The sequence below is a fragment of the Nerophis ophidion genome, linkage group LG17 (genome assembly GCF_033978795.1).
Source record: "Nerophis ophidion isolate RoL-2023_Sa linkage group LG17, RoL_Noph_v1.0, whole genome shotgun sequence".
In the NCBI taxonomy this organism is placed as follows: Eukaryota; Metazoa; Chordata; class Actinopteri; order Syngnathiformes; family Syngnathidae; genus Nerophis; species Nerophis ophidion.
In genome coordinates this window covers 8,849,467-8,876,284 of record NC_084627.1, presented here as the reverse complement: position 1 = coordinate 8,876,284, position 26,818 = coordinate 8,849,467, and the positions used below count along the sequence as shown (strand labels likewise).

General features: G+C 38.8%; 1 protein-coding gene across 4 annotated transcripts in view; it reads right to left on the bottom strand.

Annotated features, from left to right (window-relative positions):
• LOC133535993 (ras-specific guanine nucleotide-releasing factor 2-like) overlaps nt 1–26,818 on the bottom strand; it is a 59,903-nt gene that overhangs the window by 16,278 nt on the left and 16,807 nt on the right. For 2 of the 4 annotated variants that reach the window (XM_061876120.1, XM_061876121.1), the window contains exons 12-18: nt 24,806–24,888; nt 24,465–24,713; nt 13,465–13,557; nt 12,918–13,396; nt 12,730–12,855; nt 12,549–12,641; nt 9,642–9,748 (exon numbers count right to left, since the gene is read on the bottom strand). In XM_061876120.1, the coding sequence (XP_061732104.1) occupies nt 9,642–9,748; nt 12,549–12,641; nt 12,730–12,855; nt 12,918–13,396; nt 13,465–13,557; nt 24,465–24,713; nt 24,806–24,888 (1,230 nt within the window). The remainder of the gene's footprint in view (nt 1–9,641; nt 9,749–12,548; nt 12,642–12,729; nt 12,856–12,917; nt 13,397–13,464; nt 13,558–24,464; nt 24,714–24,805; nt 24,889–26,818) is intronic. The other 2 variants (XM_061876122.1, XM_061876123.1) reach the window with 1 other exon arrangement.

Here is a 26,818-nt window from a genome sequence, read left to right as displayed (position 1 = left end):
CTACAAATATATGTGGACCACCACAAATAGATGTTGACTGCTACAAATATATGTGGACCACCACAAGTAGATGTTGACTGCTACAAATATATGTGGACCACCACAAATAGATGTTGACTGCTACAAATATATGTGGACCACCACAAATAGATGTTGACTGCTACAAATATATGTGGACCACCACAAGTAGATGTTGACTGCTACAAATATATGTGGACCACCACAAGTAGATGTTGCCTGCTACAAATATGTGTGGACCACCACAAGTAGATTTCGACTGCTACAAATATATGTGGACCACCACAAATAGATGTTGACTGCTACAAATATATGTGGACCACCACAAATAGATTTCGACTTCTACAAACATATTTGGACCACCACAAGAAGATTTTGACTTCTACAAATATATGTGGACCACCACAAATAGATGTTGAGTGCTACAAATATATGTGGACCACCACAAGTAGATGTTGACCGCCACAAATATATGTGGACCACCACAAGTAGATGTGGACCACCACAAATAGATGTTGACTGCTACAAATATATGTGGACCACCACAAATAGATGTTGACCGCCACAAATATATGTGGACCACCACAAGTAGATGTGGACCGCCACAAATATATGTGGACCACCACAAATATATGTGGACCCCCACAAATAGATTTTGACCGCTACAAATATATGTGGACCCCCACAAGTAGATGTGGACCGCCACAAATATATGTGGACCACCACAAATAGATGTTGACTGCTACAAATATATGTGGACCACCACAAATAGATGTTGACTGCTACAAATATATGTGGACCACCACAAATAGATGTTGACTGCTACAAATATATGTGGACCACCACAAGTAGATGTTGACTGCTACAAATATGTGTGGACCACCACAAGTAGATTTCGACTGCTACAAATATATGTGGACCACCACAAGTAGATGTTGACTGCTACAAATATATGTGGACCACCACAAATAGATGTTGACTGCTACAAATATATGTGGACCACCACAAGTAGATGTTGACTGCTACAAATATATGTGGACCACCACAAGTAGATGTTGCCTGCTACAAATATGTGTGGACCACCACAAGTAGATTTCGACTGCTACAAATATATGTGGACCACCACAAATAGATGTTGACTGCTACAAATATATTTGGACCACCACAAGAAGATTTTGACTTCTACAAATATATGTGGACCACCACAAATAGATGTTGAGTGCTACAAATATATGTGGACCACCACAAGTAGATGTTGCCTGCTACAAATATGTGTGGACCACCACAAGTAGATTTCGACTGCTACAAATATATGTGGACCACCACAAATAGATTTCGACTTCTACAAACATATTTGGACCACCACAAGAAGATTTTGACTTCTACAAATATATGTGGACCACCACAAATAGATGTTGAGTGCTACAAATATATGTGGACCACCACAAGTAGATGTTGACCGCCACAAATATATGTGGACCACCACAAGTAGATGTGGACCACCACAAATAGATGTTGACTGCTACAAATATATGTGGACCACCACAAATAGATGTTGACCGCCACAAATATATGTGGACCACCACAAGTAGATGTGGACCGCCACAAATATATGTGGACCACCACAAATATATGTGGACCCCCACAAATAGATTTTGACCGCTACAAATATATGTGGACCCCCACAAGTAGATGTGGACCGCCACAAATATATGTGGACCACCACAAATAGATGTTGAGTGCTACAAATATATGTGGACCACCACAAGTAGATGTTGCCTGCTACAAATATGTGTGGACCACCACAAGTAGATTTCGACTGCTACAAATATATGTGGACCACCACAAATAGATTTCGACTTCTACAAACATATTTGGACCACCACAAGAAGATTTTGACTTCTACAAATATATGTGGACCACCACAAATAGATGTTGAGTGCTACAAATATATGTGGACCACCACAAGTAGATGTTGACCGCCACAAATATATGTGGACCACCACAAGTAGATGTGGACCACCACAAATAGATGTTGACTGCTACAAATATATGTGGACCACCACAAATAGATGTTGACCGCCACAAATATATGTGGACCACCACAAGTAGATGTGGACCGCCACAAATATATGTGGACCACCACAAATATATGTGGACCCCCACAAATAGATTTTGACCGCTACAAATATATGTGGACCCCCACAAGTAGATGTGGACCGCCACAAATATATGTGGACCACCACAAATGTATGTGGACCCCCACAAATAGATTTTGACCGCTACAAATATATGTGGACCACCACAAATAGATGTTGACTGCTACAAATATATGTGGACCACCACAAATAGATGTTGACTGCTACAAATATATGTGGACCACCACAAGTAGATGTTGACTGCTACAAATATATGTGGACCACCACAAGTAGATGTTGACTGCTACAAATATGTGTGGACCACCACAAGTAGATTTCGACTGCTACAAATATATGTGGACCACCACAAGTAGATGTTGACTGCTACAAATTATGTGGACCACCACAAATAGATGTTGACTGCTACAAATATATGTGGACCACCACAAATAGATGTTGACCGCCACAAATATATGTGGACCACCACAAATAGATGTTGACCGCCACAAATATATGTGGACCACCACAAATAGATGTTGACTGCTACAAATATATGTGGACCACCACAAATAGATGTTGACTGCTACAAATATATGTGGACCACCACAAATAGATGTTGACTGCTACAAATATATGTGGACCACCACAAATAGATGTTGACTGCTACAAATATATGTGGACCACCACAAGTAGATGTTGACTGCTACAAATATATGTGGACCACCACAAATAGATGTTGACTGCTACAAATATATGTGGACCACCACAAATAGATGTTGACTGCTACAAATATATGTGGACCACCACAAATAGATGTTGACTGCTACAAATATATGTGGACCACCACAAGTAGATGTTGACTTCTACAAATATATGTGGACCACCACAAGTAGATGTTGACTGCTACAAATATATGTGGACCACCACAAATAGATGTTGACTGCTACAAATATATGTGGACCACCACAAATAGATGTTGACTGCTACAAATATATGTGGACCACCACAAATAGATGTTGACTGCTACAAATATATGTGGACCACCACAAGTAGATGTTGACTGCTACAAATATATGTGGACCACCACAAATAGATGTTGACTGCTACAAATATATGTGGACCACCACAAGTAGATGTTGACTGCTACAAATATATGTGGACCACCACAAATAGATGTTGACTGCTACAAATATATGTGGACCACCACAAATAGATGTTGACTGCTACAAATATATGTGGACCACCACAAGTAGATTTCGACTTCTACAAATATATGTGGACCACCACAAGTAGATTTCGACTTCTACAAATATATGTGGACCACCACAAGTAGATTTCGACTTGTACAAATATATGTGGACCACCACAAGTAGATTTCGACTGCTACAAATATATGTGGACCACCACAAGTAGATTTCGACTTCTACAAATATATGTGGACCACCACAAGTAGATTTCGACTTGTACAAATATATGTGGACCACCACAAGTAGATTTCGACTTGTACAAATATATGTGGACCACCACAAGTAGATTTCGACTTGTACAAATATATGTGGACCACCACAAGTAGATTTCGACTGCTACAAATATATGTGGACCACCACAAGTAGATTTCGACTGCTACAAATATATGTGGACCACCACAAGTAGATGTTGACTGCTACAAATATATGTGGACCACCACAAGTAGATGTTGACTTCTACAAATATATGTGGACCACCACAAATAGATGTTGACTGCTACAAATATATGTGGACCACCACAAGTAGATGTTGACTTCTACAAATATATGTGGACCACCACAAGTAGATGTTGACTTCTACAAATATATGTGGACCACCACAAGTAGATGTTGACTGCTACAAATATATGTGGACCACCACCAGTAGATGTGGACCACCACAAATAGATGTTGACTGCTACAAATATATGTGGACCACCACCAGTAGATGTGGACCACCACAAATAGATGTTGACCGCCACAAATATATGTGGACCACCACAAGTAGATGTGGACCGCCACAAATATATGTGGACCACCACAAATAGATGTTGACTGCTACAAATATATGTGGACCACCACCAGTAGATGTGGACCACCACAAATAGATGTTGACCGCCACAAATATATGTGGACCACCACAAGTAGATGTGGACCGCCACAAATATATGTGGACCACCACAAATATATGTGGACCCCCACAAATAGATTTTGACCGCTACAAATATATGTGGACCCCCACAAGTAGATGTGGACCGCCACAAATATATGTGGACCACCACAAATGTATGTGGACCCCCACAAATAGATTTTGACCGCTACAAATATATGTGGACCACCACAAATAGATGTTGACTGCTACAAATATATGTGGACCACCACAAATAGATGTTGACTGCTACAAATATATGTGGACCACCACAAGTAGATGTTGACTGCTACAAATATGTGTGGACCACCACAAGTAGATTTCGACTGCTACAAATATATGTGGACCACCACAAGTAGATGTTGACTGCTACAAATATATGTGGACCACCACAAATAGATGTTGACTGCTACAAATATATGTGGACCACCACAAGTAGATGTTGACTGCTACAAATATATGTGGACCACCACAAGTAGATGTTGCCTGCTACAAATATGTGTGGACCACCACAAGTAGATTTCGACTGCTACAAATATATGTGGACCACCACAAATAGATGTTGACTGCTACAAATATATGTGGACCACCACAAATAGATTTCGACTTCTACAAACATATTTGGACCACCACAAGAAGATTTTGACTTCTACAAATATATGTGGACCACCACAAATAGATGTTGAGTGCTACAAATATATGTGGACCACCACAAGTAGATGTTGACCGCCACAAATATATGTGGACCACCACAAGTAGATGTGGACCACCACAAATAGATGTTGACTGCTACAAATATATGTGGACCACCACAAATAGATGTTGACCGCCACAAATATATGTGGACCACCACAAGTAGATGTGGACCGCCACAAATATATGTGGACCACCACAAATATATGTGGACCCCCACAAATAGATTTTGACCGCTACAAATATATGTGGACCCCCACAAGTAGATGTGGACCGCCACAAATATATGTGGACCACCACAAATGTATGTGGACCCCCACAAATAGATTTTGACCGCTACAAATATATGTGGACCACCACAAATAGATGTTGACTGCTACAAATATATGTGGACCACCACAAATAGATGTTGACTGCTACAAATATATGTGGACCACCACAAGTAGATGTTGACTGCTACAAATATGTGTGGACCACCACAAGTAGATTTCGACTGCTACAAATATATGTGGACCACCACAAGTAGATGTTGACTGCTACAAATTATGTGGACCACCACAAATAGATGTTGACTGCTACAAATATATGTGGACCACCACAAATAGATGTTGACCGCCACAAATATATGTGGACCACCACAAATAGATGTTGACCGCCACAAATATATGTGGACCACCACAAATAGATGTTGACTGCTACAAATATATGTGGACCACCACAAATAGATGTTGACTGCTACAAATATATGTGGACCACCACAAGTAGATGTTGACTGCTACAAATATATGTGGACCACCACAAATAGATGTTGACTGCTACAAATATATGTGGACCACCACAAATAGATGTTGACTGCTACAAATATATGTGGACCACCACAAATAGATGTTGACTGCTACAAATATATGTGGACCACCACAAGTAGATGTTGACTGCTACAAATATATGTGGACCACCACAAGTAGATGTTGACTGCTACAAATATATGTGGACCACCACAAATAGATGTTGACTGCTACAAATATATGTGGACCACCACAAATAGATGTTGACTGCTACAAATATATGTGGACCACCACAAGTAGATTTCGACTTCTACAAATATATGTGGACCACCACAAGTAGATTTCGACTTCTACAAATATATGTGGACCACCACAAGTAGATTTCGACTTGTACAAATATATGTGGACCACCACAAGTAGATTTCGACTGCTACAAATATATGTGGACCACCACAGGTAGATTTCGACTTCTACAAATATATGTGGACCACCACAAGTAGATTTCGACTTCTACAAATATATGTGGACCACCACAAGTAGATTTCGACTTGTACAAATATATGTGGACCACCACAAGTAGATTTCGACTTCTACAAATATATGTGGACCACCACAAGTAGATTTCGACTGCTACAAATATATGTGGACCACCACAAGTAGATTTCGACTGCTACAAATATATGTGGACCACCACAAGTAGATGTTGACTGCTACAAATATATGTGGACCACCACAAGTAGATGTTGACTGCTACAAATATATGTGGACCACCACAAATAGATGTTGACTGCTACAAATATATGTGGACCACCACAAGTAGATGTTGACTTCTACAAATATATGTGGACCACCACAAGTAGATGTTGACTTCTACAAATATATGTGGACCACCACAAGTAGATGTTGACTGCTACAAATATATGTGGACCACCACAAGTAGATGTTGACTTCTACAAATATATGTGGACCACCACAAGTAGATGTTGACTGCTACAAATATATGTGGACCACCACAAGTAGATGTTGACTTCTACAAATATATGTGGACCACCACAAGTAGATGTTGACTTCTACAAATATATGTGGACCACCACAAGTAGATGTTGACTGCTACAAATATATGTGGACCACCACAAATAGATGTTGACCGCCACAAATATATGTGGACCCCCACAAATAGATTTTGACTGCTACAAATATATGTGGACCACCACAAATAGATGTTGACCGCCACAAATATATGTGGACCACCACAAATAGATGTTGACTGCTACAAATATATGTGGACCACCACAAATAGATGTTGACTGCTACAAATATATGTGGACCACCACAAATAGATGTTGACTGCTACAAATATATGTGGACCACCACAAATAGATGTTGACTGCTACAAATATATGTGGACCACCACAAGTAGATGTTGACTGCTACAAATATATGTGGACCACCACAAATAGATGTTGACTGCTACAAATATATGTGGACCACCACAAGTAGATGTTGACTTCTACAAATATATGTGGACCACCACAAGTAGATGTTGACTGCTACAAATATATGTGGACCACCACAAATAGATGTTGACTGCTACAAATATATGTGGACCACCACAAATAGATGTTGACTGCTACAAATATATGTGGACCACCACAAATAGATGTTGACTGCTACAAATATATGTGGACCACCACAAGTAGATGTTGACTGCTACAAATATATGTGGACCACCACAAGTAGATGTTGACTGCTACAAATATATGTGGACCACCACAAATAGATGTTGACTGCTACAAATATATGTGGACCACCACAAATAGATGTTGACTGCTACAAATATATGTGGACCACCACAAGTAGATTTCGACTTCTACAAATATATGTGGACCACCACAAGTAGATTTCGACTTCTACAAATATATGTGGACCACCACAAGTAGATTTCGACTTGTACAAATATATGTGGACCACCACAAGTAGATTTCGACTGCTACAAATATATGTGGACCACCACAAGTAGATTTCGACTTCTACAAATATATGTGGACCACCACAAGTAGATTTCGACTTCTACAAATATATGTGGACCACCACAAGTAGATTTCGACTTGTACAAATATATGTGGACCACCACAAGTAGATTTCGACTTGTACAAATATATGTGGACCACCACAAGTAGATTTCGACTGCTACAAATATATGTGGACCACCACAAGTAGATTTCGACTGCTACAAATATATGTGGACCACCACAAGTAGATGTTGACTGCTACAAATATATGTGGACCACCACAAGTAGATGTTGACTGCTACAAATATATGTGGACCACCACAAATAGATGTTGACTGCTACAAATATATGTGGACCACCACAAGTAGATGTTGACTTCTACAAATATATGTGGACCACCACAAGTAGATGTTGACTGCTACAAATATATGTGGACCACCACAAATAGATGTTGACTGCTACAAATATATGTGGACCACCACCAGTAGATGTGGACCACCACAAATAGATGTTGACCGCCACAAATATATGTGGACCACCACCAGTAGATGTGGACCACCACAAATAGATGTTGACCGCCACAAATATATGTGGACCACCACAAGTAGATGTGGACCGCCACAAATATATGTGGACCACCACAAATATATGTGGACCCCCACAAATAGATTTTGACCGCTACAAATATATGTGGACCCCCACAAGTAGATGTGGACCGCCACAAATATATGTGGACCACCACAAATGTATGTGGACCCCCACAAATAGATTTTGACCGCTACAAATATATGTGGACCACCACAAATAGATGTTGACTGCTACAAATATATGTGGACCACCACAAATAGATGTTGACTGCTACAAATATATGTGGACCACCACAAGTAGATGTTGACTGCTACAAATATGTGTGGACCACCACAAGTAGATTTCGACTGCTACAAATATATGTGGACCACCACAAGTAGATGTTGACTGCTACAAATATATGTGGACCACCACAAATAGATGTTGACTGCTACAAATATATGTGGACCACCACAAGTAGATGTTGACTGCTACAAATATATGTGGACCACCACAAGTAGATGTTGACTGCTACAAATATATGTGGACCACCACAAGTAGATGTTGACTGCTACAAATATATGTGGACCACCACAAGTAGATGTTGCCTGCTACAAATATGTGTGGACCACCACAAGTAGATTTCGACTGCTACAAATATATGTGGACCACCACAAATAGATGTTGACTGCTACAAATATATGTGGACCACCACAAATAGATGTTGACTGCTACAAATATATGTGGACCACCACAAATAGATGTTGACTGCTACAAATATATGTGGACCACCACAAATAGATTTCGACTTCTACAAACATATTTGGACCACCACAAGAAGATTTTGACTTCTACAAATATATGTGGACCACCACAAATAGATGTTGAGTGCTACAAATATATGTGGACCACCACAAGTAGATGTTGACCGCCACAAATATATGTGGACCACCACAAATAGATGTTGACTGCTACAAATATATGTGGACCACCACAAATAGATGTTGACTGCTACAAATATATGTGGACCACCACAAATAGATGTTGACTGCTACAAATATATGTGGACCACCACAAATAAATGTTGACCGCCACAAATATATGTTGACCGCCACAAATATATGTGGACCACCACAAGTAGATGTTGACTGCTACAAATAGATTTGAAGACCACCTTCATGAAATAAAGACATAACCCTGCTTTCTAACAGACGGAGGTTTGCATGTCTCCTCTCCACGAGCAGCGGGGGGACACTCGGGACTCGGGTTCAGACCTGCGAGTGCTTGGAGACCCAGTGACGCAGCACGTTGAGGACTCGGTTGGTGGCCGCCCGGCGGATGACCAACTCCTTGTCACAGGACTTGTCCGAGCTGCTGAAAACTGCAAGACAAAGAAAGCAAAGCTGCAACTCCTCGCTCTTGTTGTTTAGGGCGACCACCACTAGGGGGCACATGACCGGGAAGGCATCAGATCAGGGGTGTCCAAACTTTGTCCACTGAGCAAAGCATGCATACAGTACCTTCATAACAATATTTAACATGTACAATGTACACACTACAAGTATAAATACATCATTTAGTGACAGACACTTTCATAACAATATGTCAAATTTCAGATATTTACCCTATTTTGGTCATTTTTTTGCACAACTACAAACCCCAAAAGCAGTGAAGTTGTCAGGTTGTGTAAAAGGTAAATAAAAAGAGAATACAATGATTTGCTAATCCTTTTCAACTCATATTCATATTCAAAACAAAATACTTAACGTTCGAACTGGAAATCTTTGTTATTTTTTTTATATTAGCTCATTTTGAATTTGATGCCTGCAACATGTTTCAAGAAAGCTGGCAAAAGTGGCAAAAAAAACTGAGAAAGTTGAGGCTTGCTCATCAAACACTTATTTGGAACACAGGCTAATTGGGAACAGGTGGGTGCCATGATTGGGTATAAAAGCAGCTTCCATGAGTTGCTAAGTATTTCACAAACAAGGACAAGGCGAGGGTCACCACTTTGTCAACAAATGCCTGAGCAAATTGTTTATGAACAACATTTCTCAACCAGCGATTGCAAGGAATTTAGGGATTTCACCGTCTACGCTCCGTAATATCATCAAAAGGTTCAGAGAATGTGGAGAAATCACTGCACGTAAGCCAGGATATTACACACCTTCCATTCCTTAGGCCAGGGGTCGGGAACCTTTTTGGTTGAAAGAGCCAAAAAGCCAAATATTTTAAAATATATTTCCGTAAGAGCCATATAATTATTTTTTCAACACTAAACACACCTAAACGCGTGCATTTTAAAGTAAGACCAACCTTTCTAGAGTATAATAGGTCTTTTATTCTTTGTAATAACACTAATATTCTGAAGCTAATTGTGGAGGTGGCGTGGCCTGCGGGCCTGCAGCGAAGCAGGGTGTGCCAGGACCTGCCTCGAAATCAGTGACAGGTGCGTAGACAACCCACCTGGGCCTTGTTTTCTAATCACCTGTCGCTCTGTTATAAGCAGCAGCCAGGAGGAGAGACAGAGTTGGAGCTGGAGCCGGAGTGCGAGCGAGAACGAAAAAGAAAAAGACGAGAGACTTATTGAAAAATAAAAAAGTAGCGTAACCCTGAAACAGGCTTTCATGTCGGTGCTTGGTGGTCTGAAGAACCCCCAGGAGGGCAAGCCCTAAAAAAAATAATAATAAATAAAGTGCGGTAGAAAAAGGATGGATGGATTCAAATGCATGAGCATGTTTATTATTTTGAACGTTATTTTTAACACTTTGATTACAAGTGGAATTAGTAATTACAGTGTTAGCTCACTGCGATGAGGTGGCGACTTGTCCAGGGTGTACCCTGCCTTCCGCCCGATTGTAGCTGGGATAGGCGCCAGCGCCCCCCGTGACCCCGAAAGGGAATAAGCGGTAGAAAATGGATGGATGGATGGAGTGTTAGCTCAGATTTATCCGAGAGCCAGATGCAGTCATCAAAAGAGCCACATCTGGCTCTAGAGCCATAGGTTCCCTACCCCTGCCTTAGGCAGTACTGCATCAAAAAGCGACATCAGTGTGTAAAGGATATCACCACATGTGCTCGGGAACTCTTCAGAAAACCACTGCCAGTAACTACAGTTTGTCTCGACATCTGTAAGTGCGGGTTAAAACTCTACTATGCAAAGCCAAAGCCATTTATCAACAACACCCAGAAACGCCACAGGCTTCCCTGGGCCCGAGCTCATCTAAGACGGACTGATGCAAAGTGGAAAGGTGTTCTGTGGTCTGGCAGAGACCACATTTCAAATTATATTTGGAAACTGTAGACGTGGTGTCCTCCGGACCAAAAAAAGGACAAGAACCACCCGGATAGTTATAGGCGCAAAGTGTAAAAAGGTATAGGTGTGCATTATATTGGCCAAAGTTTGGGGAACTTACACATCTGTGAAGGCACCATTAATGCTGGAAGGTCCATACAGGTTTTGGAGCAACATATCCAAGCAACGTTATCATGGACGCCCCTGCTTATTTCAGCAAGACAATACCAAACCAGGTGTTGCAACAGCGTGGCTTCGTAGTAAAAGAGTGCGGGTACTAGACTGGCCTGCTTGTAGTCCAGACATGGAAAATGTGTGAAGGCTAAAATATGAGGCAGGAGACTGTTGAACAAGCAAGAATGGGAAAGTTAAAAATGTGTGTCCTCAGTTCCCAAAACTTTACTGAGTGTTGTTAAAAGGAAAGGCCATGTAACACACTGGTAAAAATGCCTTTTTTTGCAATGTGTTGCTGCCATTAAATTCTAAGTTCATGATTATTATTAGGAGTTTCTCAGTGTGAACATAAAGTGAAGATAATTATATTTATATAGTGCTTTTCTCTAGAGACTCAAAGCGCTTTACATAGTGAAACCCAATATCTAAGTTACATTTAAACCAGTGTGGGTGGCACTGGGAGCAGGTGGGTCAAGTGTCTTGCCCAAGGACACAACGGCAGTGACTAGGGTGGCAGAAGTGGGAATCGAACCTGCAACCCTCAAGTTGCTGGCACGGCCGCTCTACCAACCGCCCATATCTCTTTGCAGTCTCTTCAATTGAATATAAATTGAGAAGGATTTAAAAATAATTTTATTTTCTCTTTATTTACCATTTCAATGGTTTTGTCAAATAAAAAATGGAAACAAAGTGTTGGTCATGTCTCTCTCACCCTGGGAGCTGCTGTGGCTCGCCGCCGCCGTGGCGATGGCGAAGGCGGAGGCGGGCGACATGGCACAGCGAGAGTTGTCCCCCGAAGACGACGCTGCGGGGACAGAAAGACGAGAAGCAGGGACTCCATCTTGTTGTAATAAATGATCTTTGACATCGGAGGAGTCGCTTTAAAGTGATACCTCCCGCCGGTCTGTATCGCATGTGTCTGGGCGTGGACGGCGAGCGGCACGGCGAGACGTCTCCCGACTCGCCGCCGGGCGGGGCTTCCGGGATGAACTTGTCCAGGGACACGGACTCCAGGACAGCTGTCGAGGGACACGTAACCATGACAACACTCGTATCTAGGGGCGACTAGCAAGATGGCCACCTCGCCGGATGCTGCGCCGCAGTTTCCCGCAGAAGGCGTCGATGCGCGGGAGCTCCAGGCTGAAGTCGTCCCCGGGCCCCGGGCTGAGCTCGGGCGAGCTGGGACCCCGGCTGAGGTCCAGGGGGGCCTTGGTGGAGACGGGAGGCGGGGAGGATGCGTGGGGGAGGCGGGGGGAGCCGGGGGGCGGCGGGGAGGAGAAGCCGGAGGGCGGGCGCGGGGAGCCGGGGGGCGGCGAAGGGAGGGCGGGGCAGTGGGTGGACGTCGGGGAGGAGGAGGGGGTGGGAGACAGGTCCAGGGCCTTGGCGCCGCCGACCGGCGAGCTGAGGGACAGTTTGCGGCAGTGGACGGGAGAGGAAGTCCGGGAGGGGATGGAGAGCGGGGGCGGCGAGGAGAACTTGCGGCACAGTCGGGGGGATTTGTTGTTGAGGGGGTCCGTGCCCCAAGAGCCCTGGTTGGTGGCGAAGAAGATCTCCAGGGACCTGGGGGACACAGGAGCAGGTGTGACTGGCGGACCCGGGGCCTGGGGGTGTGGGGGGTCTGTGTTTACTTGGACTGATCCAGAGCCAGCTGGGTGGTCTTCAGGGTGTAGTCGGGACAGAGGGACATGACGGACAGGCGGTCACATGAGTGCTGCTCAACCCTGATGGGAGGATGAGGAGGAGGATGATGATGATGAGGAGGAGGAGGAGGACCACCACACTGGGACAGGAGGAGGTTTGCACCACATTTTCACCGCAAAACACCCAAAAACTCGACAGCATGCTAACGGTGTTAAGCATGCTAACAGTTACCATTAGTGAGTGACCAAACTATATTAAAATCTAAAATACACTAACATATTACTCTGAGGTGTCTGCCTGAAAAAAAATGTTTTTAATGCTACCGTGCTAACGTTAGCATGCGTATTTTAGCTAAAACAAAAGCTATCATGCTAACTCTAGCATGTGTCAAGTGCCAAAAGATATTACTCTGAGGTGCGTACCTGAAAAAACATTTTTTTAAATGCTACCGTACTAACGTTAGCATGCATCAAGTCCAAAACTGTGACTGAATATTATACCTACAAAAATTGCTTTGAAAAAGCTAGCATATTAATGTTAGCATCCTAATAGGTATCATTTGTGAAGTAGCAAACTATTTTACGCTGAGGTGTACACCTGATAAATTAGCTAAAACAAAAGCTAGCATGCTAAAATGCTAACTGTAGCATGTGTCAAGTGCTAAAAGATATTACTCTGAGGTGCATACCTGAAAAAAACTTTTTTTAAATGCTACCGTACTAACGTTAGCATGCATCAAGTCCAAAACTGTGACTGAATATTATACCTACAAAAATTGCTTTGAAAAAGCTAGCATATTAATTTTAGCATCCTAATAGGTATCATTTGTGAAGTAGCAAAGTATTTTACACTGAGGTGTACACCTGATAAATTAGCTGAAAACCAAAGCTAGCATGCTAAAAGCTAACTGTAGCATGTGTCAAGTGCCCAAATATATTACTCTGAGGTGTCTACCTGAAAAAATGTTGTTTTAAATGCTACTGTACTAACGTTAGCATGCATCAAGTCCAAAAATATGACTAAATATTATACCTACAAAAATTGCTTTGAAAAAGCTAGCATATTAATTTTAGCATCCTAATAGGTATCATTTGTGAAGTAGCAAAGTATTTTACGCTGAGGTGTACACCTGATAAATTAGCTAAAACAAAAGCTAGCATGCTAAAAGCTAACTGTAGCATGTGTCAAGTGCCAAAAGATATTACTCTGGGGTGCGTACCTGAAAAAACATTTTTTTAAATGCTACCGTACTAACATTAGCATGCATCAAGTCCAAAACTGTGACTGAATATTATACCTACAAAAATTGCTTTGAAAAAGCTAGCATATTAATGTTAGCATTCTAATAGGTATCATTTGTGAAGTAGCAAACTATTTTACGCTGAGGTGTACACCTGATAAATTAGCTAAAACCAAAGCTAGCATGCTAAAAGCTAACTGTAGAATGTGTCAAGTGCCCAAATATATTACTCTGAGGTGTCTACCTGAAAAAATGTTGTTTTAAATGCTACTGTACTAACGTTAGCATGCATCAAGTCCAAAAATATGACTAAATATTATACCTACAAAAATTGCTTTGAAAAAGCTAGCATATTAATGTTAGCATCCTAATAGGTATCATTTGTGAAGTAGCAAACTATTTTACGCTGAGGTGTACACCTGATAAATTTGTTAAAACAAAAGCTAGCATGCTAAAAGCTAACTGTAGCATGTGTCAAGTGCCAAAATATATTACTCTGAGGTGTCTACCTGAAAAAAATGTTTTTAATGCTACCGTGCTAACGTTAGCATGCGTATTTTACACTGAGGTGTACACCTGATAAATTAGCTAAAACAAAAGCTAGCATGCTAAAATGCTAACTGTAGCATGTGTCAAGTGCCAAAAGATATTACTCTGGGGTGCGTACCTGAAAAAACATTTTTTTAAATGCTACCGTACTAACATTAGCATGCATCAAGTCCAAAACTATGACTGAATATTATACCTACAAAAATTGCTTTGAAAAAGCTAGCATATTAATGTTAGCATCCTAGTAGGTATCATTTGTGAAGTAGCAAACTATTTTACGCTGAGGTGTACACCTGATAAATTAGCTAAAACAAAAGCTAGCATGCTAAAATGCTAACTGTAGCATGTGTCAAGTGCCAAAATATATTACTCTGGGGTGCGTACCTGAAAAAACATTTTTTTAAATGCTACCGTACTAACGTTAGCATGCATCAAGTCCAAAACTATGACTGAATATTATACCTACAAAAATTGCTTTGAAAAAGCTAGCATATTAATGTTAGCATCCTAATAGGTATCATTTGTGAAGTAGCAAACTATTTTACGCTGAGGTGCACACCTGATAAATTAGCTAAAACAAAAGCTAGCATGCTAAAAGCTAACTGTAGCATGTGTCAAGTACCCAAATATATTACTCTGAGGTGTCTACCTGAAAAAAATGTTTTTAATGCTACCGTGCTAACATTAGCATGCGTATTTTACACTGAGGTGTACACCTGATAAATTAGCTAAAACAAAAGCTAGCATGCTAAAATGCTAACTGTAGCATGTGTCAAGTGCCAAAAGATATTACTCTGAGGCGCGTGCCTGAAAAAAATGTTTTTTAAATGCTACCGTACTAACGTTAGCATGCATCAAGTCCAAAAATATGACTGAATATTATACCTACAAAAATTGCTTTGAAAAAGCTAGCATATTAATGTTAGCATCCTAATAGGTATCATTTGTGAAGTAGCAAACTATTTTACGCTGAGGTGTACACCTGATAAATTTGTTAAAACAAAAGCTAGCATGCTAAAATGCTAACTGTAGCATGTGTCAAGTGCCAAAATATATTACTCTGGGGTGCGTACCTGAAAAAACATTTTTTTAAATGCTACCGTACTAACGTTAGCATGCATCAAGTCCAAAACTGTGACTGAATATTATACCTACAAAAATTGCTTTGAAAAAGCTAGCATATTAATGTTAGCATCCTAATAGGTATCATTTGTGAAGTAGCAAACTATTTTACGCTGAGGTGTACACCTGATAAATTAGCTAAAACAAAAGCTAGCATGCTAAAATGCTAACTGTAGCATGTGTCAAGTGCTAAAAGATATTACTCTGAGGTGCATACCTGAAAAAAACTTTTTTTAAATGCTACCGTACTAACGTTAGCATGCATCAAGTCCAAAACTGTGACTGAATATTATACCTACAAAAATTGCTTTGAAAAAGCTAGCATATTAATTTTAGCATCCTAATAGGTATCATTTGTGAAGTAGCAAAGTATTTTACACTGAGGTGTACACCTGATAAATTAGCTGAAAACCAAAGCTAGCATGCTAAAAGCTAACTGTAGCATGTGTCAAGTGCCCAAATATATTACTCTGAGGTGTCTACCTGAAAAAATGTTGTTTTAAATGCTACTGTACTAACGTTAGCATGCATCAAGTCCAAAAATATGACTAAATATTATACCTACAAAAATTGCTTTGAAAAAGCTAGCATATTAATTTTAGCATCCTAATAGGTATCATTTGTGAAGTAGCAAAGTATTTTACGCTGAGGTGTACACCTGATAAATTAGCTAAAACAAAAGCTAGCATGCTAAAAGCTAACTGTAGCATGTGTCAAGTGCCAAAAGATATTACTCTGGGGTGCGTACCTGAAAAAACATTTTTTTAAATGCTACCGTACTAACATTAGCATGCATCAAGTCCAAAACTGTGACTGAATATTATACCTACAAAAATTGCTTTGAAAAAGCTAGCATATTAATGTTAGCATTCTAATAGGTATCATTTGTGAAGTAGCAAACTATTTTACGCTGAGGTGTACACCTGATAAATTAGCTAAAACCAAAGCTAGCATGCTAAAAGCTAACTGTAGAATGTGTCAAGTGCCCAAATATATTACTCTGAGGTGTCTACCTGAAAAAATGTTGTTTTAAATGCTACTGTACTAACGTTAGCATGCATCAAGTCCAAAAATATGACTAAATATTATACCTACAAAAATTGCTTTGAAAAAGCTAGCATATTAATGTTAGCATCCTAATAGGTATCATTTGTGAAGTAGCAAACTATTTTACGCTGAGGTGTACACCTGATAAATTTGTTAAAACAAAAGCTAGCATGCTAAAAGCTAACTGTAGCATGTGTCAAGTGCCAAAATATATTACTCTGAGGTGTCTACCTGAAAAAAATGTTTTTAATGCTACCGTGCTAACGTTAGCATGCGTATTTTACACTGAGGTGTACACCTGATAAATTAGCTAAAACAAAAGCTAGCATGCTAAAATGCTAACTGTAGCATGTGTCAAGTGCCAAAAGATATTACTCTGGGGTGCGTACCTGAAAAAACATTTTTTTAAATGCTACCGTACTAACATTAGCATGCATCAAGTCCAAAACTATGACTGAATATTATACCTACAAAAATTGCTTTGAAAAAGCTAGCATATTAATGTTAGCATCCTAGTAGGTATCATTTGTGAAGTAGCAAACTATTTTACGCTGAGGTGTACACCTGATAAATTAGCTAAAACAAAAGCTAGCATGCTAAAATGCTAACTGTAGCATGTGTCAAGTGCCAAAATATATTACTCTGGGGTGCGTACCTGAAAAAACATTTTTTTAAATGCTACCGTACTAACGTTAGCATGCATCAAGTCCAAAACTATGACTGAATATTATACCTACAAAAATTGCTTTGAAAAAGCTAGCATATTAATGTTAGCATCCTAATAGGTATCATTTGTGAAGTAGCAAACTATTTTACGCTGAGGTGCACACCTGATAAATTAGCTAAAACAAAAGCTAGCATGCTAAAAGCTAACTGTAGCATGTGTCAAGTACCCAAATATATTACTCTGAGGTGTCTACCTGAAAAAAATGTTTTTAATGCTACCGTGCTAACATTAGCATGCGTATTTTACACTGAGGTGTACACCTGATAAATTAGCTAAAACAAAAGCTAGCATGCTAAAATGCTAACTGTAGCATGTGTCAAGTGCCAAAAGATATTACTCTGAGGCGCGTGCCTGAAAAAAATGTTTTTTAAATGCTACCGTACTAACGTTAGCATGCATCAAGTCCAAAAATATGACTGAATATTATACCTACAAAAATTGCTTTGAAAAAGCTAGCATATTAATGTTAGCATCCTAATAGGTATCATTTGTGAAGTAGCAAATTATTTTACGCTGAGGTGTACACCTGATAAATTTGTTAAAACAAAAGCTAGCATGCTAAAATGCTAACTGTAGCATGTGTCAAGTGCCAAAATATATTACTCTGGGGTGCGTACCTGAAAAAACATTTTTTTAAATGCTACCGTACTAACATTAGCATGCATCAAGTCCAAAACTATGACTGAATATTATACCTACAAAAATTGCTTTGAAAAAGCTAGCATATTAATGTTAGCATCCTAGTAGGTATCATTTGTGAAGTAGCAAACTATTTTACGCTGAGGTGTACACCTGATAAATTTGTTAAAACAAAAGCTAGCATGCTAAAAGCTAACTGTAGCATGTGTCAAGTACCCGAATATATTACTCTGAGGTGTCTACCTGAAAAAAAGCTAGCATACTAAAATTCTAACTGTAGCATGTGTCAAGTGCCAAAAGATATTACTCTGAGGTGCGTGCCTGAAAAAAAATTGTTTTAAATGCAACCGTACTAACATTAGCATGCATCAAGTCCAAAAATATGACTGAATATTATACCTACAAAAATTGCTTTGAAAAAGCTAGCATATTAATGTTAGCATCCTAATAAGTATCATTTGTGAAGTAGCAAACTATTTTACACTGAGGTGTACACCTGATAAATTAGCTAAAACAAAAGCTAGCATGCTAAAATGCTAACTGTAGCATGTGTCAAGTGCCAAAATATATTACTCTGGGGTGCGTACCTGAAAAAACATTTTTTTAAATGCTACCGTACTAACATTAGCATGCATCAAGTCCAAAACTATGACTGAATATTATACCTACAAAAATTGCTTTGAAAAAGCTAGCATATTAATGTTAGCATCCTAGTAGGTATCATTTGTGAAGTAGCAAACTATTTTACGCTGAGGTGTACACCTGATAAATTAGCTAAAACAAAAGCTAGCATGCTAAAATGCTAACTGTAGCATGTGTCAAGTGCCAAAATATATTACTCTGGGGTGCGTACCTGAAAAAACATTTTTTTAAATGCTACCGTACTAACGTTAGCATGCATCAAGTCCAAAACTATGACTGAATATTATACCTACAAAAATTGCTTTGAAAAAGCTAGCATATTAATGTTAGCATCCTAATAGGTATCATTTGTGAAGTAGCAAACTATTTTACGCTGAGGTGCACACCTGATAAATTAGCTAAAACAAAAGCTAGCATGCTAAAAGCTAACTGTAGCATGTGTCAAGTACCCAAATATATTACTCTGAGGTGTCTACCTGAAAAAAATGTTTTTAATGCTACCGTGCTAACATTAGCATGCGTATTTTACACTGAGGTGTACACCTGATAAATTAGCTAAAACAAAAGCTAGCATGCTAAAATGCTAACTGTAGCATGTGTCAAGTGCCAAAAGATATTACTCTGAGGCGCGTGCCTGAAAAAAATGTTTTTTAAATGCTACCGTACTAACGTTAGCATGCATCAAGTCCAAAAATATGACTGAATATTATACCTACAAAAATTGCTTTGAAAAAGCTAGCATATTAATGTTAGCATCCTAATAGGTATCATTTGTGAAGTAGCAAACTATTTTACGCTGAGGTGTACACCTGATAAATTTGTTAAAACAAAAGCTAGCATGCTAAAATGCTAACTGTAGCATGTGTCAAGTGCCAAAATATATTACTCTGGGGTGCGTACCTGAAAAAACATTTTTTTAAATGCTACCGTACTAACGTTAGCATGCATCAAGTCCAAAACTGTGACTGAATATTATACCTACAAAAATTGCTTTGAAAAAGCTAGCATATTAATGTTAGCATCCTAATAGGTATCATTTGTGAAGTAGCAAACTATTTTACGCTGAGGTGTACACCTGATAAATTAGCTAAAACAAAAGCTAGCATGCTAAAATGCTAACTGTAGCATGTGTCAAGTGCTAAAAGATATTACTCTGAGGTGCATACCTGAAAAAAACTTTTTTTAAATGCTACCGTACTAACGTTAGCATGCATCAAGTCCAAAACTGTGACTGAATATTATACCTACAAAAATTGCTTTGAAAAAGCTAGCATATTAATGTTAGCATCCTAATAGGTATCATTTGTGAAGTAGCAAACTATTTTACGCTGAGGTGTACACCTGATAAATTAGCTAAAACAAAAGCTAGCATGCTAAAAAGCTAACTGTAGCATGTGTCAAGTGCCAAAATATATTACTCTGAGGTGTCTACCTGAAAAAAAAATGTAAATGCTACCGTACTAACGTTAGCATGCATCAAGTCCAAAAATATGACTAAATATTATACCTACAAAAATTGCTTTGAAAAAGCTAGCATATTAATTTTAGCATCCTAATAGGTATCATTTGTGAAGTAGCAAAGTATTTTACGCTGAGGTGTACACCTGATAAATTAGCTAAAACAAAAGCTAGCATGCTAAAAGCTAACTGTAGCATGTGTCAAGTGCCAAAAGATATTACTCTGGGGTGCGTACCTGAAAAAACATTTTTTTAAATGCTACCGTACTAACATTAGCATGCATCAAGTCCAAAACTGTGACTGAATATTATACCTACAAAAATTGCTTTGAAAAAGCTAGCATATTAATGTTAGCATTCTAATAGGTATCATTTGTGAAGTAGCAAACTATTTTACGCTGAGGTGTACACCTGATAAATTAGCTAAAACCAAAGCTAGCATGCTAAAAGCTAACTGTAGAATGTGTCAAGTGCCCAAATATATTACTCTGAGGTGTCTACCTGAAAAAATGTTGTTTTAAATGCTACTGTACTAACGTTAGCATGCATCAAGTCCAAAAATATGACTAAATATTATACCTACAAAAATTGCTTTGAAAAAGCTAGCATATTAATGTTAGCATCCTAATAGGTATCATTTGTGAAGTAGCAAACTATTTTACGCTGAGGTGTACACCTGATAAATTTGTTAAAACAAAAGCTAGCATGCTAAAAGCTAACTGTAGCATGTGTCAAGTGCCAAAATATATTACTCTGAGGTGTCTACCTGAAAAAAATGTTTTTAATGCTACCGTGCTAACGTTAGCATGCGTATTTTACACTGAGGTGTACACCTGATAAATTAGCTAAAACAAAAGCTAGCATGCTAAAATGCTAACTGTAGCATGTGTCAAGTGCCAAAAGATATTACTCTGGGGTGCGTACCTGAAAAAACATTTTTTTAAATGCTACCGTACTAACATTAGCATGCATCAAGTCCAAAACTATGACTGAATATTATACCTACAAAAATTGCTTTGAAAAAGCTAGCATATTAATGTTAGCATCCTAGTAGGTATCATTTGTGAAGTAGCAAACTATTTTACGCTGAGGTGTACACCTGATAAATTAGCTAAAACAAAAGCTAGCATGCTAAAATGCTAACTGTAGCATGTGTCAAGTGCCAAAATATATTACTCTGGGGTGCGTACCTGAAAAAACATTTTTTTAAATGCTACCGTACTAACGTTAGCATGCATCAAGTCCAAAACTATGACTGAATATTATACCTACAAAAATTGCTTTGAAAAAGCTAGCATATTAATGTTAGCATCCTAATAGGTATCATTTGTGAAGTAGCAAACTATTTTACGCTGAGGTGCACACCTGATAAATTAGCTAAAACAAAAGCTAGCATGCTAAAAGCTAACTGTAGCATGTGTCAAGTACCCAAATATATTACTCTGAGGTGTCTACCTGAAAAAAATGTTTTTAATGCTACCGTGCTAACATTAGCATGCGTATTTTACACTGAGGTGTACACCTGATAAATTAGCTAAAACAAAAGCTAGCATGCTAAAATGCTAACTGTAGCATGTGTCAAGTGCCAAAAGATATTACTCTGAGGCGCGTGCCTGAAAAAAATGTTTTTTAAATGCTACCGTACTAACGTTAGCATGCATCAAGTCCAAAAATATGACTGAATATTATACCTACAAAAATTGCTTTGAAAAAGCTAGCATATTAATGTTAGCATCCTAATAGGTATCATTTGTGAAGTAGCAAATTATTTTACGCTGAGGTGTACACCTGATAAATTTGTTAAAACAAAAGCTAGCATGCTAAAATGCTAACTGTAGCATGTGTCAAGTGCCAAAATATATTACTCTGGGGTGCGTACCTGAAAAAACATTTTTTTAAATGCTACCGTACTAACATTAGCATGCATCAAGTCCAAAACTATGACTGAATATTATACCTACAAAAATTGCTTTGAAAAAGCTAGCATATTAATGTTAGCATCCTAGTAGGTATCATTTGTGAAGTAGCAAACTATTTTACGCTGAGGTGTACACCTGATAAATTTGTTAAAACAAAAGCTAGCATGCTAAAAGCTAACTGTAGCATGTGTCAAGTACCCGAATATATTACTCTGAGGTGTCTACCTGAAAAAAAGCTAGCATACTAAAATTCTAACTGTAGCATGTGTCAAGTGCCAAAAGATATTACTCTGAGGTGCGTGCCTGAAAAAAAATTGTTTTAAATGCAACCGTACTAACATTAGCATGCATCAAGTCCAAAAATATGACTGAATATTATACCTACAAAAATTGCTTTGAAAAAGCTAGCATATTAATGTTAGCATCCTAATAAGTATCATTTGTGAAGTAGCAAACTATTTTACACTGAGGTGTACACCTGATAAATTAGCTAAAACAAAAGCTAGCATGCTAAAATGCTAACTGTAGCATGTGTCAAGTGCCAAAATATATTACTCTGGGGTGCGTACCTGAAAAAACATTTTTTTAAATGCTACCGTACTAACATTAGCATGCATCAAGTCCAAAACTATGACTGAATATTATACCTACAAAAATTGCTTTGAAAAAGCTAGCATATTAATGTTAGCATCCTAATAGGTATCATTTGTGAAGTAGCAAACTATTTTACGCTGAGGTGTACACCTGATAAATTAGCTAAAACCAAAGCTAGCATGCTAAAAGCTAACTGTAGAATGTGTCAAGTGCCCAAATATATTACTCTGAGGTGTCTACCTGAAAAAATATTTTTTTAAATGCTACCGTGCTAACGTTAGCAAGCATCAAGTCCAAAAATGTGACTGAATATTATACCTACAACATTGGCTGTAAAAAAAAATGCTAGCATACAAACAGGTGTTATTCGCGAAGTAACAAAATGTTTGCGGCTGAAGTGTACACCTGGTAAATTAGCTCCAAAAAAATCTAGTATGCTAATGTCAGTATGCTAAAGTGCTAACTGTAGCAGGTGTCAAGAACCAAAATATCTTACCCTGAGGTGTGTACCTGAAAAGAAATGTGCAAATTGCTAGGATGCTAACGTTAGCATGCATAAAGTCCAAAAATATGACTGAAGTGTATACCTACAAACTTAGCTTTAAAAAAAAGCTAGCATACTGACTTTAGCATGCTATCAGGTATTATTTGTGAAGGAGCAAAACACTGTACGTGCAAGCCTGACAAAGTAGCTAAAAAAAATAAGCTAGCATGCTTAAAATGCTAACTGTAGCATGCGTCAAATACCAAAATATCTTACCCTGAGGTGTGTACCTGAAAAAATTATTCGAAAAAGCTAGGATGCTAACAGTAGCATCCATCAAGAATTTGCTCAAAAAAGAAAAATCTATTAGCATGCTAGCAGGTATCATTTTTCAAGTAACAAAAAAATGTATACTTGCAAAATTAGCACAAAATAAGCTAGCATGCTAATATTAGAAAACTAACGATTGTTACTATTCCAATTTTAATGGCTTGAATGTTGCGTAACAGCGCTCCCTGCTGGCAGAGCACGCACACTGCGGCCCGTCTAGGACTGCTGGAGGCTACCTGACAGGTATGGAGGTGAAGGGCTTCTTGTAGATGCCGGCCAGCTTCTCCATGACCACGGCGGCGCTGGTGAAGACGCGGTAGGTGTGCAGGAAGGTGTTGAGGAAGTCGATGGACAGGAAGCGCAGGTCGGTCAGGCGCTCCAGCAGACGTTCCACGCTGGCGTAGCGGATCTGAGGAACCTTGCAGGAGTTGAGCGTCTTGCTGAAGCAGATGTCCACGTCGTCCTTGTGCAGGCGGGTGTCTGACCTGTGGGGGAGAGGGAAAAAAAACAAAAAAACGGGTGTTTGATGAGGACGAGTTAAGGGGGCACTCATGGCGTTGATGGTGAGATGTCGTACTTGATCATGTGAGGCACGGAAACCTTGGAGTTCTCCTCGAAGACGCTGGTCATCAGGCCGTTACATCGGATGTTGTCCACGCACTAAAAACCACAACGGACATGAAGACAGGACAGCAGGAGCGTCCAAAGTCCATTTGTGGCTATATTTTTTAACCCCATGCAGCACAATTGTTAGGATTCTACATTATCATGCTAGCTTTTTTGCTATTTTTACAGGTAAACACGTCTTTGTCAAATATTTTGTTGCTTTATACATGCTAGCATGCAAACGTAGCGTTATCATTTTATTTTAGCTAATTTTTCACGTATACAACTCCATTATATTTTGGTACTTAATGCTTGTTAATGTAGCATGCTAGCATTTTAAACATATTGGTCAGGTACACACCTCAGAATAATATATTTTGGTACTTCATGCATGTTACAGTTAAAATTTTAGCATGCTAGCGTTAGCCTGTAAACTTTTTTTTGCTAATTTAGCAAGTAGACACATCAGTGTCATATATATTGTTATTTCACTAATGCTAACCGTAATAATGTTAGCGTAACCCAGTGCTGTTAGCATGCAAGCTTTTTTTGCTATCTTTACAGGCATACACCTCAGCGTGAAATATTTTGTAACTTGACAAATGATACCTGTTAGCAAGCTAATGTAGGTCTTTTTCTAGCAAATTTTGTACGTGTACAACATATTTTGGTACTTGATGCATATTAAAGTTAAGATTCTAGCATGCTATTGTTAGCTCGCAAACTATTTTTATGTAATTTAGCAGGTAGACACCTCAGTGACATATTTTGGTATTTCACTAATGCTAACCGTGAGCATGCTACTGTAAGCATGTTAGCATAGTGCAGTGCTGTTAGCATGCTAGTTTTTTTGGCTATTTTTACAGGTAAACACGTCTTTGTCAAATATTTTGTTGCTTGATACATGCTAGCATGCAAACGTAGCATTATCATTTTATTTTAGCTAATTTTTCACGTATACAACTCCATTATATTTTGGTACTTAGAGCTTGTTAATGTAGCATGCTAGCATTTTAAACACATTGGTCAGGTACACACCTCAGAATAATATATTTTGGTACTTCATGCATGTTACAGTTAAAATTTTAGCATGCTAGCGTTAGCCTGTAAACTTTTTTTTGCTAATTTAGCAGGTAGACACATCAGTGTCATATATATTGTTATTTCACTAATGCTAACTGTAAGAATGGTAGCATAACACAGTGCTGTTAGCATGCTAGCATTTTAAACACATTGGTCAGGTACACACCACCGAATAATATATTTTGGTACTTCATGTATGTTACAGTAAAAATTTTAGCATGCTAGCGTTAGCATGCAAATTTTAGCTAATTTAGCAGGTGGACACATCAGTGTCATATACATTGTTATTTCACTAATGCTAACCGTAACAATGTTAGCATAACTCAGTGCTGTTAGCATGCTAGCTTTTTTTGCTATTTTTACAGGCATACACCTCAGCGTGAAATATTTTGTAACTTGACAAATGATACCTGTTAACAAGCTAAGGTAGGTTTTTTTCTAGCAAATGTTGTACTTCTACAACATATTTTGGTACTTGATGCATATTACAGTTAAGATTTTAGCATGCTATTGTAGCTCGCAAACTATTTTTCTGTAATTTAGCATTTTGGTATTTCACTAACACTAACCGTGAGCATGCTACTGTAAGCATGTTAGCATAGTGCAGTCCAGTTAGCATGCTAGTTTTTTGGGCTATTTTACAGGCAAATATGTCAGTGTCAAATATTTTGTTGCTTGATACATGCTAGCATGCAAACGTAGCTTCATTACTTTATTTTAGCAAATTTTTCACGTACACAACTCTGTTATATTTTGTTACTTAATGCTTCTTAATGTAGCATGCTAGCATTTTAAACACATTGGTCAGGTACACACCACTGAGTAATATATTTTGGTACTTCATGTATGTTACAGTAAAAATGTTAGCATGCTAGCATTAGCATGCAAATTTTAGCTAATT